The 16,817-nt window shown below is 46.1% G+C and overlaps 1 protein-coding gene across 1 annotated transcript in view; it reads left to right on the plus strand.

Moving 5' to 3' along the window:
* The window catches only part of HSD17B7 (hydroxysteroid 17-beta dehydrogenase 7), a 51,107-nt gene that overhangs the window by 5,039 nt on the left and 29,251 nt on the right, over nucleotides 1-16,817 (plus strand). Inside the window, exons 2-3 of the mRNA XM_082266089.1 lie at nucleotides 3,051-3,254; nucleotides 13,830-13,922. Coding sequence (XP_082122215.1) covers nucleotides 3,051-3,254; nucleotides 13,830-13,922 — 297 coding nt within the window. The remainder of the gene's footprint in view (nucleotides 1-3,050; nucleotides 3,255-13,829; nucleotides 13,923-16,817) is intronic.

Here is a 16,817-nt window from a genome sequence, read left to right on the forward strand (position 1 = left end):
GTCACTGGTCTCCCCTAAAGTGCCAAAAAGGTCAGTTAGGGGTCAGATCTGTCCGCCGCAATGTCGCAGTCCCGCTAAAAATAGCTGATCGCCGCCATTGCTAGTAAATAAAATAAAAATGATATAAATCTCTCCCCTTGTTTTGTAGATGCGATAACTATTGCGCAAACCAATCAAAATACGCTTAGTGGGATTTATTTTACCAAAAATATGTAGCAGAATACAAATTGGCCTAAAATTATGAAAAAAATTTGATTTTTACATTTTTTTTAGGGGGGGAATGTTATATAGCGGAAAGTGAAAAATATTGTTTTTTATTCAGAATTGTCGCTTTTTTTGTTTATAGTGCAGAAAATAAAAATCGCACAGATGATAAAATACCACCAAAAGAAAGCTCTAATTGTGGGGGAAAAAAAACATCAATTTGGTACAGCGTCACACGACCACGCAATTGTCAGTTAAAGTAATGCTGTGCTGTATCGCAAAAAATGGCCTGGTCATTAAGGGGGCAAATCCTTCCGGTACAGATGTGGTTATAGAGAAAAATTAACTGTTTGCTAAATTATATAAGAAACTATGAAAAACTAGAAAGAAAGCTCTATGTGTGTGTGAAAAAATGATAAAAAATATCATATGGGTACAGTGCAGCAAAAGGCAGCGCAATTGTCATTCAAAGTGTGACAGCACTGAAAGCTGAAAATTGGCCTGTGCAGTAAGGGGGTAAAAGTGCCCAGCAGGCAAGTGGTTTACTGGCAATTGTGCATTCATGCAACACTGCCCCAGTTGCACCAGAGCTTGGTAAATAAGGTGAAGCTTCAAGGTATTGTAAAGGCAGAAGGCTTTTTTTTTAATCTTAACCTTCCTGGCGGTATGATTATTTCCGTTTTTAGGTGCTGAAAGCGGTACCATTATTTTGCATGTAATTCTTAAGGATGAGCAGCCCAAACCAACTATTTACATATGATTTTTTTTTACTGTGCGTTCTTCTTTATAACATCTCGGGTATGATAAAGTTTGAAACACAAAATCATAAATTATAATATAATAAATAACTATAAATAAGTTAAAGTTTATATATATATATATATATATATATATATATATATATATATATATATATATATATATATATATGTGTGTGTGTGTACAGTAAAACTGCAGGCAATGGCACTGGGGGGCAGACTAAGGTCAATTTATTTTATTTAGTAATGTAATCCAATAGGATTACAATATATCAGTGTGTTTTACTCTTTGAATATGCCGCCGGTTCCACCCCCCTGTGACGAGACGCTCTCAGGGAACGAGAGCCAGGGCACACAGCATCAGGCGGAAGATCCGGCCGCCGTACACTGCGGGAATACATTGCGGGATTCCGGGGACAAGGTAAGTAACCTCTTCCAGGATCCAGCGACTTCTCCCAGGTGGTACCCCGAGTGTGAGTTGGGGTTACCGCTAATGGCACTGAAATTCCACCCTGAGCCACACTCAGGAATACCGCCAGGGAGGTTAAAAAGGGTCTTCACTGCATCTGAGAACCACAAACCAAAAATGCTATTTAATTAATTTTAATATTCAAAGCAAACTTCCCTATACATCATTGTCTCTATGCTTTTTTTTGGGTGAGAAATCACTTTGAAAAACAACCCCTTAGCATTTCTGGCCATGGCCATCTTGAGTAAGGGCACATGATTTATGTAGCATTTACTTCCTGCCCTTAGCTCAGGTATGCAGTCAGGAGATTGTGCTTAGCTGAAAAAAACCCTCCTCTCCTCCCCTCCTGAAGACTCCTGGGATGTATGACAATTTGCCTAGGCAGGAAACCTCAGGAAGTAACTGAAGAAATGTAAAAACAAAAGTTTAAAACAAGTAAATAGGATATATTTTCCTATCTATTTACTAATGCTAGCAGCATGAGGATTACAAATAATCAATGTTGATTAGGAGAGTAAAGTTCCACTATAAAGAGATTGTAAAGTCACATAACACAATTACTTGTATCATCTCTGTTTTTGTAAGATATAAAGTGCAGTGTGTGAGTGTTTCTTTGAAATTATAATCCTAAATACCTTTTTTCACACCTTCTCTGTGCAGTCACATGATCTCCCTCTGCTCTGCTTCCTGGATCTAGGAACAGCAGTGGGAGGGGCTGAGATTTCCCAGTGCTGCCAGCCTGCAGAGGCAGATCATGTGACCTCACAGGATTTGTGCACAAAGTTATTTAGGATTATAATTAAAAAAAAAAAAAAACTGACATACTGCAGTGAATATCTTGCTAAAACAGAGAAGATACAAGGCATTGTGTTATGTAATGCATTGGAATAGAGGCAGGAGGGGAGGGGCTCAGAGGAGATCGGCTCTGCAGACACAGACTGGAGCTGACAGGCAAGGAGGGAGGGGAGAGAAAGAAACATTCAGAATGACGGAGGCATGCAGGCTGACCATGGTGGTCAGGGCTCAGCGGCCATAATTACCGTGGTCAGCACACAGAGGGGGACACAGGAACTGGCAGAATCAACCAGGGATTTTAGATTAAACAAAGGGGCAAATGACAATGCAACAGCACTATGCTACTGATCATGCTTTAAAGGAACAGGAGCATTTTTTTTTTTTTTTAGGATAGCAACCACTTTAATGCATCCTATGGATTAAGATAAAAAACCTTCTGTGTGCAGCAGCCCCCCTAATACTTACCTGAGCCTGTCTTTATCCAGCGATGTTGCAAGAGTGTCTAAGCTGCCTGGGACTCCCCTCCTCATTGGCTAAGAGAAAAAAAAAAAACATTTTTGCTTGGATAAAATTGGATGATGGAAGTCAGCAAAACTCCCCCTCATTTACTAAACTTTGGAGCGACTTCACTTGTGAAGTGCTCAGCCTATATGCCTTTAGTAAATCAACCACCTTACATTTAGTAAATCCACCCCATTACGTGTTGTAAAATCTATCTATTTTCTTTTGTCATTTGACAGATTTTCTGAGACTTTTTTTGTGAATTTATCAATTTTTGATCTTGGATTTAGATACGCTTTAACTGCTCCATTGTTCTTTTGCAGTGGTATTGGCCTGGCTCTTTGTGAGAGGCTCCTCTCTCAAGATGATCAGATTCGCTTATGCTTGGCGTGCAGAAATATGCAGAGGGCTGAGGCTGCACGTTCCGCACTGCTGTCATCCCATCCATCAGCTGATGTAAGCATCCTGCAAGTTGATGTAGGCAAACTTAAGTCTGTGGTACAAGGAGCAAAAACACTGAGAGAAAGGCAAGTAACTATAATAAAATTATGTTTTGTGTTTGTTTAACCATTTGCCTACTTTGCACTTAAACCCCCTTCCCATCCAGACCAATTTTTAGCTTTCAGTGCTCTCACACTTTGAATGACAATTGCGCGGTCATGCAACACTCAACCCATATAAATTTTTCGTCCTTTTTTTCATAGAAATAGAGCTTTCTTTTGATGGTATTTATTCACCGCTGGGCTTTTTATTTTGTGCGCTATAAATGAAAAAAGACCGCAAATTTAAAAAAAAACGTTTTTTTTTTAGTTTCTGTTATAAAATTTTGCAAATTAGTAATTTTTCTTCATAAATTTTGGCCAAAATGTATACTTCTACATATCTTTGGTAAAAATAACCCAAATAAGTGTACATTATTTGGTCTGCGTGAAAGTTAGAGAGTCTACAAGTTATGGTGCTAATCATTGAAAATTGATCACACCTAATGTACTGACAGCCTATCTCACTTCTTGAGACCCTAACAAGCCAGGAAAGTACAAATGACCCCCAAATGACCCCTTTTTGGAAAGTAGACATTCCAAGGTATTTAATAAGAGGCATTGTGAGTTTTTTGAAGTTGTCATTTTTTCCCACAATTCTTTGCAAAATTAATTTTTTTTTTTTTTTTTTTTACAAAATTGTCATATTCAACAGGTTATTTCTCTCACATGGCATATGAATACTTACAACTACACCCCAAAACACATTCTGCTACTCCTCCTGAGTATGGCGATACCACATGTGTGAGACTTTTTTACAGCCTGGCCACATACAGAGGTCCAACATTGAAGTAGCACCTCCAGGCGTTCTCGGAGCATAAAATACACTTTTCATTTCTCAACCACCTATTACACTTTTGAAGTCCCTGGAGCACCAGCACAATGAAAAAGCCCACTAAATGACCCCATTTTGGAAAGCAAACACCCCAACGTATAATCTATGAGGCATAATGAGTCTTTTTAACATGTCATTTTTTTCCAGAATCTTTCGGAAAATGTGGAAAAAAAATGAAAACGCATTTTTTTTACACAAAGTTGTCCATTTATAAGATATTTCCAACACATAGCATGTACATAGCAAAAATGACACCCCAAAATACATTCTGCTACTCCTCCTGAGTATGGCGATACCACATGTGTGAGACTTTTTTACAGCCAGGCCACATACAGAAGTCCAACATTGAAGTAGCACCTCCAGGCGTTCTCGGAGCATAAAATACACTTTTCATTTCTCAACCACCTATTACACTTTTGAAGGCCCTGGAGCACCAGCACAATGAAAAAGCCCACTAAATGACCCCATTTTGGAAAGCAAACACCCCAACGTATAATCTATGAGGCATAATGAGTCTTTTGAACATGTCATTTTTTTCCAGAATCTTTCGGAAAATGTGGAAAAAAAATGAAAACGCATTTTTTTTACACAAAGTTGTCCATTTATAAGATATTTCCAACACATAGCATGTACATAGCAAAAATGACCCCCCAAAATACATTCTGCTACTCCTCCTGAGTATGGCGATACCACATGTGTGAGACTTTTTTACAGCCAGGCCACATACAGAAGTCCAACATTGAAGTAGCACCTCCAGGCGTTCTCGGAGCATAAAATACACTTTTCATTTCTCAACCACCTATTACACTTTTGAAGGCCCTGGAGCACCAGCACAATGAAAAAGCCCACTAAATGACCCCATTTTGGAAAGCAAACACCCCAACGTATAATCTATGAGGCATAATGAGTCTTTTGAACATGTCATTTTTTTCCAGAATCTTTCGGAAAATGTGGAAAAAAAATGAAAACGCATTTTTTTTACACAAAGTTGTCCATTTATAAGATATTTCCAACACATAGCATGTACATAGCAAAAATGACCCCCCAAAATACATTCTGCTACTCCTCCTGAGTATGGCGATACCACATGTGTGAGACTTTTTTACAGCCAGGCCACATACAGAGGTCCAACATTGAAGTAGCACCTCCAGGCGTTCTCGGAGCATAAAATACACTTTTCATTTCTCAACCACCTATTACACTTTTGAAGGCCCTGGAGCACCATCACAATGAAAAAGCCCACTAAATGACCCCATTTTGGAAAGCAAACACCCCAACGTATATTCTATGAGGCATAATGAGTCTTTTGAACATGTCATTTTTTTCCAGAATCTTTCGGAAAATGTGGAAAAAAAATGAAAACGCATTTTTTTTACACAAAGTTGTCCATTTATAAGATATTTCCAACACATAGCATGTACATAGCAAAAATGACACCCCAAAATACACTCTGCTACTCCTCCTGAGTATGGCGATACCACATGTGTGAGACTTTTTTACAGCCAGGCCACATACAGAAGTCCAACATTGAAGTAGCACCTCCAGGCGTTCTCGGAGCATAAAATACACTTTTCATTTCTCAACCACCTATTACACTTTTGAAGGCCCTGGAGCACCAGCACAATGAAAAAGCCCACTAAATGACCCCATTTTGGAAAGCAAACACCCCAACGTATAATCTATGAGGCATAATGAGTCTTTTGAACATGTCATTTTTTTCCAGAATCTTTCGGAAAATGTGGAAAAAAAATGAAAACGCATTTTTTTTACACAAAGTTGTCCATTTATAAGATATTTCCAACACATAGCATGTACATAGCAAAAATGACACATTCTGCTACTCCTCCTGAGTATGGCGATACCACATGTGTGAGACTTTTACGCAGTCAGGTCACATACAGAGGCCCAACATGCAAAGACACATAGCATGCACATACCATGAATTACCATGAATTACACCCCACAATACATTCTGCTGAGCAAAGGGTAAACAAAAGCTTACCTGTAGTTTTAGAAGCGCAGTTGTCCACAGGAGTTGAGTCCAGGCAGCAGGCAGGGACTTGATCAGCAACAGTGCATGCAATTCTCCAGGCAAGGATACCAGTCCAGTGTCAGTGCATGCGGCAGGCAGAGGCATGATGGCAGTAAGTCCTGCAGGCAGAAGTAGGGCCTCTGTCGGGATAGAATGGGGACAGGGGTAGAGGCTTCTCCCACCCAAATCGCTTTGAAGCCTCCGGGATCCAGACCCTAATCTGAGAAGAAGAAAAACAAAAAAAATTGTTTTCTTCATCCAGAAAAACATTTCTGGTCCCCTCACATATGCGAGACCCCTGTGGTATGAATCCCACTACTTCCAGAGGCAGGCAAAAATCGTGGTCAAACAGTCCAGGGTCAGTTCCAGAGCAGGCAGAGGTAGGTACAAAATCGGCAGGCAAAGGCGTGGTCAAATAACAGTCCAGGGTCAGTTCCAGATCAGGCAGAGGTATGAACAGAATCAGCAGGCAGAAGCATGGTCAAAAAACAGGCCAGGGTCAGTTCCGGAGCAGGCAGACATAGGTACAAAATCAGCAGGCAAAGGCGTCGTTGTATAACAGTCCAGGGTCATTTCAGGAGTATACAGTGGCATAAGGGGTGAAAGCGGAGGACTACGTTTACCATACTAATAATTTAGACAAGTATGGTAACGGCGGAAACAGTCGTCTACACAGAGGCCTGGTTGGGAAGGACACTGGGGACAGTAATAGCGGGTGTCTTTTCGAATTCCTGCCTTGGTACACACCCTACATTTTTTCTGCCGTTTTTGGTCTCTTTGTGTGGGAGGGATTTTACTTGGAAAATGGCGTTCAGACAGTCTGCTTATTACGTCAGATCTAATGTTTTCTGGTGGGCCGTTTGGAAATATGAGGGTTGTGAAGATTTCCTCCAGGTAATAAAGGAAGGGTTGGGGGCTTTCGGTGGATTTGCGGTATAAAATGTAGGAATTGTATATGGCCAAATGAAAAATATAAATTGCTACTTTTTTGTACCAATGATAGGTACGTCTTGTGGGTAGATAGGGTTCCATCATTTGGTCGTTGAAATCCACTCCCCCCATGAATAAGTTGTACTCATGTACACATGTTGGCTTTCGGACTGGGCCATTCCTTCGTCGGGATTCCACATAGTTGTCATTGTGGATCGAAGACAACATGTACACGTCTCTTCTGTCCCTCCACTTCACAGCCAGAACTTCCTCATTTCTCAGACTCGCCGTCTCCCCTCTTCTCAGCTTGGTGTTTACTAGCCTTTGAGGAAAGCCTTTCCGGTTTTTTCGGACCGTGCCACATGCAGGAGTCTTCTTTCTGTGAAGGTTTCGGAACAGGGGCAAACTGGTGTAGAAATTGTCTACGTACAGGTGGTAGCCTTTTTCAAGGAGGGGGTAAATGAGGTCCCAAACGACTTTCCCGCTTGATCCCATGTAGTCCGGACATTCAGGGGGATGCAGCTGGGTGTCCTTCCCTTCGTACACCCTGAAGGCATAGGTGTACCCTGTGGCTCGGTCACATAGTTTGTAAAGCTTCACCCCATAGCGGGCCCGTTTGCTGGGAATTAATTGTTTGATGCCCAGCCTGCCAGTAAATTTCACAAGGGACTCATCCACACATATATTTTGGTCTGGGGTAAATAATTGAGGGAATATTTCTGAAAAATAATTTAGAAGTGGCCGAATTTTGAACAGCTTGTCAAATGCTGGGGAATTTCGGGGAGGGCACTGGGTATTGTCGTTGAAATGTAGGAACCTCATGATCATCAGATACCTGGCCCTGGGCATTACTGCAGAGTAGATGGGCATATGGTAGATTGGTTTGGTTGACCAATATGCTTGCAGTTCGTTTTTTTTATTGAGTCCCATGTTGAGGGTGAGGCCTAAAAATATCTTGAACTCCTCCACCGTTAGGTCTCTCCACTCAAAGGGACGGGAATAAAAAGATGTGGGGTTACTCTGGATAAATTGATGTGCATACAGGTTGCACTGGGCCACAATGGACGTCAGCAGGTCCTCCGTAAAAATTAAACGGAAGTAGTCAATTGGGGCAAAGTTCTCAGTGTTGACCTGGACTCCTGGCTGGGCAGTGAAAGGGGGGATGATGGCTTCTCCTGAGTTGGGAGGAAGCCACAGGGGGTTCAGAAGGGCATAGGGAAGGCTGGCGTTGGTCCTAACCCTTTGGGGGCGAGGTGACACCCCACTTGAGCTTGGCCTTTCTTGCCGAGGCACTGTGGTGCTGGTGGATGGCACTGTGGAGCTGGTGGATGGCACTGCGGAGCTGGTGGATGGCACTGCGAAGCTGGTGGATGGCACCGCGGAGCTGGTGGATGGCACTGCCTCCTCCTCACCAGAACGCCTTCGTTTGGCAGGCGGGCAGTATTCCTCCTCGTCGGAGTCGGTCTGCGTCCCGCTGCTAATGACCGGCTCGTAATTTACTTCGGAGTCAGACTCTGACTCCGAAGATTCCGAAGCAGAAAGCTCCCTGTCCATGTCCTCACTGATTATATTGAAGGCCTCCTCGGCTGAGAAAATTTTTTTTGCCATCGTTGGTGACACTGATGGGCACGGTGACACTGATGAGCACTGGGCGGCACTGATGGGCACACTGGTGGGCACTGGGCACACTTATGAGCACTGGGCGGCACTGATGAGCACTGGGCGGCACTAATGAGCACTGGACGGCACTGATGAGAACTGGGCGGCACTGATGAGCACTGGGCGGCACTGATGGGCACACTGGTGGGCACTGGGCACACTTATGAGCACTGGGCGGCACTGATGAGCACTGGGCGGCACTGATGAGCACTGGACGGCACTGATGAGCACTGGGCGGCACTGATGAGCACTGGGCGGCACTGATGGGCACACTGGTGGGCACTGGGCACACTTATGAGCACTGGGTGGCACTGATGAGCACTGGGCGGCACTGATGAGCACTGGACGGCACTGATGAGCACTGGGCGGCACTGATGAGCACTGGACGGCACTGATGAGCACTGGGCGGCACTGATGAGCACTGGACGGCACTGATGAGCACTGGGCGGCACTGATGAGCACTGGACGGCACTGATGAGCACTGGGCGACACTGATGAGCACTGGGCGGGCACTGATGGGCACTGGGCGGCACTGATGAGCACTGGGCGGCACTGATGGGCACACTGGTGGGCACTGGGCACACTTATGAGCACTGGGCGGCACTGATGAGCACTGGGCGGCACTGATGAGCACTGGACGGCACTGATGAGCACTGGGCGGCACTGATGAGCTTTGGGCGGCACTGATGGGCACACTGGTGGGCACTAGGCACACTTATGAGCACTGGGCGGCACTGATGAGCACTGGGCGGCACTGATGAGCACTGGACGGCACTGATGAGCACTGGGCGGCACTGATGAGCACTGGGCGGCACTGATGGGCACACTGGTGGGCACTGGGCACACTTATGAGCACTGGGCGGCACTGATGAGCACTGGGCGGCACTGATGAGCACTGGACGGCACTGATGAGCACTGGGCGGCACTGATGAGCACTGGGCGGCACTGATGGGCACACTGGTGGGCACTGGGCACACTTATGAGCACTGGGCGGCACTGATGAGCACTGGGCGGCACTGATGAGCACTGGACGGCACTGATGAGCACTGGGCGGCACTGATGAGCACTGGGCGGCACTGATGGGCACACTGGTGGGCACTGGGCACACTTATGAGCACTGGGCGGCACTGATGAGCACTGGGCGGCACTGATGAGCACTGGACGGCACTGATGAGCACTGGGCGGCACTGATGAGCACTGGACGGCACTGATGAGCACTGGGCGGCACTGATGAGCACTGGACGGCACTGATGAGCACTGGGCGGCACTGATGAGCACTGGACGGCACTGATGAGCACTGGGCGACACTGATGAGCACTGGGCGGGCACTGATGGGCACTGGGCGGCACTGATGAGCACTGGGCGGCACTGATGTTCACACTGGTGGGCACTGGGCACACTTATGAGCACTGGGCGGCACTGATGAGCACTGGGCGGCACTGATGAGCACTGGACGGCACTGATGAGCACTGGGCGGCACTGATGAGCTTTGGGCGGCACTGATGGGCACACTGGTGGGCACTAGGCACACTTATGAGCACTGGGCGGCACTGATGAGCACTGGGCGGCACTGATGAGCACTGGACGGCACTGATGAGCACTGGGCGGCACTGATGAGCACTGGGCGGCACTGATGAGCACTGGGCGGCACTGGTGAGCACTGGACGGCACTGATGAGCACTGGGCGACACTGATGAGCACTGGGCGGGCACTGATGGGCACACTGGTGGGCACTGGGCGGCAGTGATGAGCACTGGGCGGCAGTGATGAGCACTGGGCGGCACTGATGAGCACTGGGCAGGCACTGATAGGCACAGGTGGGCACACTGGTGGGCACACTGGTGGGCACTGATGAGACTGGGCACACTGATGGCACACTGATCGCACACTGGTGGGAACACTGGTGGGCACACTGGTGGGCACACTGGTGGGCACTGGTGATCACTGGTGGGCAATGGTGGGCACTTTTTTTACACTTACGATCTCTCCTCTCCTCACACTGCAGTCTGTGTGTGAGGAGGGAGAGCTGGCAATGAGTGATGATCTCAAATGTTTACATTTGAGATCATCTCTCATTGGATGCCTCGATCGTGACGAATGGCCGCTGTGATTGGCCATTCGTCACGATCTGTGATTGGCTGTGTCCAAGGGACACGGCCAACACAGATTATCCCCGGTGCGCGCTCGCGGGAGCGCGCGGGGAGTCTGTTACTACCGAGGCAATGACAGATGATCTCATATGTTTACATATGAGATCATCTCTCATTGGATGCCTCGATCGTGACGAATGGCCGCTGTGATTGGCCATTCGTCTCGATCTGTGATTGGCTGTGTCCAAGGGACACGGCCAACACAGCTTCTGCCCGATGCGCGCTCGCGGGAGCGCGCGGTGGGCGTGTTTATGGGAGGCCGTTTAAAAAGCCGTATATAGGCTGTAGCGCGGATGTGAGAAGGTTAAAAAAAAAACAACTGTGTGCATAATCGTTAAAGCGGCTCTCTGAGCTGGGGGAAAAAATTTGCTGCTGTATGCAGCTGTAAGAGAAAACCATGGAAGGCGGGGGGAGGGGGGACGTCCCCTCCCACTGCTTGTAAAAGCAGTCTAACGGCTAATTAGCCGCTAGGAATGCTTTTACATGAAAGCCGACTGCCGTCTGAAAAAAGCTATACCAAGATGATGTCTAACCCTGCAGGGATCATTTCGGTATACCCATGCAAAGTCCAGCAACATACAAGTACGTTGCTGGTCCTTGTTATGCTATGCAGGTACGCCATTCAGCTGCAGCACTGATTTGCTTATTTTGACAGCAACAGCGTTTGCTCTCACAATATGTAAAATCAGGAACTCCAGCGCTGCAGGAGGTGATTTCACCACCACAGTTAAAAAAAGAGCATATATGGCGAAGCATAGGGGCTGGGGTGGACATAGGGGCGGATTGCCCCTATGCTTCGCCATATATTTTTTACTTTTTTTTTGCCACGGATTACAATAAAAAAATAAAAGTTTTTTTATTGAGTTAATGTTTTATTGATACTGTGTTTTACCGTTAACCATTGTTTGCTTTGCAGATACGCCATTCAGTTGCAGCACTGATTTGTTTATTTTGACAGCAATAGGGTTTGCCCTCACGATACATAAATCCATGACTCCAGCACTGTAGGAGGTGATTTCAAAAAGCATATATGCCGAAATATAGGGGATTGGGTGGACACAGAGGGCGGATCTCCCCTTTGTTTTGGCACATATTTTATTCACTTTTCTTGGCAGAGATTTCTCCATTCACATCGATCGATGTGAACGCTGATGCTAACGCTAACTGGTGTCAGCCGTGACATTAATACAGTGATCAGAAAAAAAGATCTGTACACATTACTAGTGACACTGTGCCAGGGAGTAAAAGGGTTAACTGGGGGGCGAACAGGGGGTAAAATTTTATTATAAAATATGTGGCGGGACCCTGACCCTATACTCACCCGTGACACTAATACAGTGCTCAGTAAATTATCTGTACACTGTATATAGTGACACTGTGACAGGGCAGTGAAGGGGTTAACTGGGGGTTGATCAAGGGGTTAAACCTTTATTAGGGAATATATGGCGGGTACCCTAAACCTATCTGGGACTGACGATAACTACCCCTAACTTCAGCTGGCACTAACTGGCATCACCAGTGACAATAATATAATGATTAGTCAACTATCTGCATACTGTATATAGTGACAGGGAGTGAAAGGGTTAACTGGGGGGTGATCAGGGAGTGAAAAATGTGCCTATGTGTACTGGTGTCAGTGTAGTGCTTGTGTACTCACAGTAGATGCTCTCTCCTCTCACGCTGGAACCGAAAAGGGCTCCAGGAGAGGAGATTGCCATTGGTCAGAACCGATCACCAGGTCCAGGCCATAAATCATTGGCCTGAACCTGATGACTGATCTATAACCGAACCAGATTGCCGCAGGGACGGCGCGCGTGCCTCCTACCTGCGGTCGCACATCACATACAGGTACGTGAATTTGCGCAGCCAGTACGCTCTGCCGCAGCATATATGCAGTGGGCGGTCCGGAACTGGTTAATATTACAGGATATCTGAATATAAAATAGTACCTGCAGCACTTTATGCATCCTCCATGCACAATGATTAGAGTTTCCTTTTTGAATTTGTAAAAACAGTTCCCTTATTTTTTTCCTCCCTGCAATTACAATACCGAGAGAGGGCTGATCCACCTGAAGAGGCAGGGGGCAAAGAAGCAGTTAAAGTCCCCATATATATCCTCCTATGTTTACTTGCCCCCTAATGGAGGCAGGCGCACAGAAGTGTATTGGGGATGAAGTAGCTTGTAGGTGGAACCGCGATACGCAACCAGATCAGGCATCCCACGCACTTGGAAGTATGTAGATGAAGTTGATTCTTTGAGTATCATAGCTATTTAAAAAGCAAAAATCAGAATCATCAGCCCCCTAGGAAGGTAAGTATTCTTGATCTTCATTTGCAGGAAGTCATTTAAAATTATTTTGATAATATTTACCTGCCTCTTGCTTTAATCAAGAAGAAAAAAAATACAGAGTTGTTAATACTATAGGAAAAAGAAGAAGAAAGGTGGAACAAATCTGCACTCAGCAACTGGACCCCAAGAATTACTGTTGAATTCCAGGCACCAATCATTTACTGTTAGTATTAAAGTAAAGTTGCTGGTCCTCGCCTTTCTAAAATCAGATATAAGAGAATTCAGGTTGCATGTTAGGCTACGTTTTTTAAGAGGGAAGTAGACGTTATTTTCTTTATGTATATGAATGTACATAAAACTTATGAATAGTGCTATTCATCATTTTGAAAAGTATGTTTCCTGGAGCCTGGCTTGCAGCAGCTTACTTGCAAACACACTACAGGAAAACCCATAGGTGAGAACTGTACCGCTGATACAAATAGGACAGAACTATCCTTGTGCTTTAGGATTAGTGAAACTCACCTAAACCACATAGTTTTGATGGACTCTCACACAGGGATATCCTCCTACATACAAATGAGTGATCTCTACAAAATTAATTTTAACATTATGTCAGTGATTATCATATCATTGTGAGTTTACAAAGTTGTGTTTGAATTTTTGGCAGATATCAACATATAGACTACTTATATCTCAATGCTGGAATAATGCCTAATCCACGGATAAGTCTCGAAGCTTTCATCAAAGGTCTCTTTTCTAGGTAAAGTAAGAGTATGCATATGTCCAAATCTAAGGTCATAAAGAAAAGCATTAAAAATGTATGGTAAGGTAAAGTTATTTTCAAATGACTCTAGCCTTAATGCTTTACGGTATTATTCTGTTTCTGTGGCCCCTGCTGCGTTTCCCTGCTTTTTTAAGCAGCTTTTACGTTTTACTTCCCTATACACATTAAATAATAAACACAATGCTACCAAATACTGTATATGTACATTCATCTACCTTGTAAAAATAGGTAAAAGCTGTATTAAAGCGGTAGTATACTTAAAAAAAAAAAACCCTGCAAGACAAAGGCATAATGAGCTAGTATGCATCGCATTAGGCCTGCTGAATATAATCCCCGAATCGATGCATCGCGATGCGACCCTTCGCGATTCTGCATCGATTCGGGGTGATTGAATAATCGATTACCTAATGACGTCACTTCCGGGGGCGGGGACAGAAGTGACATGGCGGCGCTGGCCGGGCTTGTGGGATACGGAGCTCCTCCTCGTGGTGCGGGAGAGGAGAGGAGGAGAGCGGAGCTATCAGTGCTCTTTCTGGCCCCAGGATACACACAGCACGCCCACTTAGCACACTGCTGCCTGACCGACCGCTTCTGGTAGCGGTGCGGTTCTCGGCAGACAGCCTGAGTTGACCGCAGGGGAGCGAGGAGGCCCTGCTTTCCGCCTGTACCGTGCACTGCACTAGTCCGAGCTCCAAATTCCCGACATGAGGCTCATCACCCGGGACCTGTCCGAGCCCTACTCCATACACCTACCGCTACTTCATCTACAACTGGCTGCAGCTCTGCTTCCTGGTAAGTCAGGGCACTACAGGGCCCAGCATTCCTCCTTACCAGGGCCTGCTATAATACAACTAGGGGCACTACAGAGCCCAGCATTCCTCCTTACCAGGGCCTGTTATACTACAACTAGGGGGACTACTGCAGACTCTGTAGTCCCCCTAGTTGTTGTATAACAGGCCCTGGTAAGGAGGAATGCTGGGCTCTGTAGTGCCCCTAGTTGTAGTACATTAGGCCCTGGTAAGGAGGAATGCTGGGCTCTGTAGTCCCCCTAGTTGTAGTACAGTAGGCCCTGGTAAGGAGGAATGCTGGGCTCTGTAGTCCCCCTAGTTGTAGTATAACAGGCCCTGGTAAGGAGGAATGCTGGGCTCTGTAGCTCTGTACAGAGCCCAGCATTCCTCCTTACCAGAGCCTGTTATACTACAACTAGGGGGACTACAGAGCCCAGCATTCCTCCTTACCAGAGCCTGCTATACTACAACTAGGGGGACTACAGAGCCCAGCATTCCTCCTTACCAGGGCCTGCTATACTACAACTAGGGGGACTACAGAGCCCAGCATTCCTCCTTACCAGAGCCTGTTATACTACAACTAGGGGGACTACAGAGCCCAGCATTCCTCCTTACCAGAGCCTGCTATACTACAACTAGGGGGACTACAGAGCCCAGCATTCCTCCTTACCAGGGCCTACGGTACTACAACTAGCATCAGGTAACTCTTCTAACCTGATGTGGCCTGCTCTAAAGGGGGATCTATGAGGGGACCTGCTCTACTAAAGGGGGATCTATGGGGGGACCTGCTCTACTAAAGGGGGATCTCTGGGGATGCTGGCCTGGTCTAAAGGGGGATCTATGGCGACCCTGCACTAAAGGGGATCTATTCCATAGATCCCCCTTTAGAGCAGGGTCCCCATAGATCCCCCTGTAGAGCTCAGTTCCCCTGGATCCCCTTTAGGGCAGGCCCAGGCTCCCCATAGATCTCCTTTAGAGCAGGGTCCCCATAGATCTCCTTTAGAGCAGGGTCCCCATAGATCCTCTTTAGAGAAGGGTCCCCATAGATCCGCCTTTAGAGCAGGGTCACCATAGATCCCCCTTTAGAAAAGGGTCCCCATAGTAATCGTGATGCATCGCGGAATCAAATCGCATCGAATCGCGACCCTAATAATCGTAATCGCATCGAATCGTGAGGTAAGTGAAGATGCGCAGCCCTACATCGCATACTAGCTCATTATGAAATACTTACCTTAGAACGAAGCCCCGACACGGACCCCCGGACACCGCTGTGGGAGCTGACATGATCCCTCTGCGTCTCTTCCGGGTTCGGCGGCTCCAGGGCTGTGAGTGGCCGGAGCCGCGATGACGTCACTCCCGCAGAGTCATTTTCCGGCATTTCCCGGCAAGGAACTCTGAAGGTCCCCCCGGACCTTCAGAGCGCATGCGCCGCTCGCGTCAGCGGCTGCATGCAGTGCAAATGTCTCCTAAACCGTGCAGGTTTAGGAGATATTAATTGTACCTACAGGTAAGCCTTATTATAGGCTTACCTGTAGTTAAAAGTCACAAAAAGCGGTATACTACCGCTTTAAACAAGAACCTTTGTATATGTGCCCCTGTATAACAAAACTATTTTAGTACGTGAAGCACAAATGTTTCTATTATCACTTTTGCACTATTTTGTATACTGTAGCTGCTCGTTCCTTCTCTTATTGTTAATAAAATATTTAAAGTAGGGCAGCACCGATACCGTTTTTTAACGGATGAGTACAAGTACTGAGACTTTCGAGGAAGTACTTTTCGATACCGAGTACCGATACCTTTGCAGTGTGATTTAAGCCCGTACAAAATGATTAGGCTCAAATTACACTGCAAAGAATCACATGCAGTTTGAACAGTAATGCGGTGTGATTCCTGTCTGAATTGCATGCTCTTTCCCACACCACTCCTGTGTGAACCCAGGCTGAAGTCACTATGACAAGCCTGGTCACTATGACAAGCCTGGGTACACACAGGAGCAGTGGGGGAAACCGCATGTGATTCAGACAGGAACCACATCACATATTCCTGTTCAAATCACATGTGATTCTTTGCAGTGCAATTT

Source organism: Pelophylax lessonae (genome assembly GCF_965119305.1).
Source record: "Pelophylax lessonae genome assembly, chromosome: 8".
Lineage (NCBI taxonomy): Eukaryota > Metazoa > Chordata > Amphibia > Anura > Ranidae > Pelophylax > Pelophylax lessonae.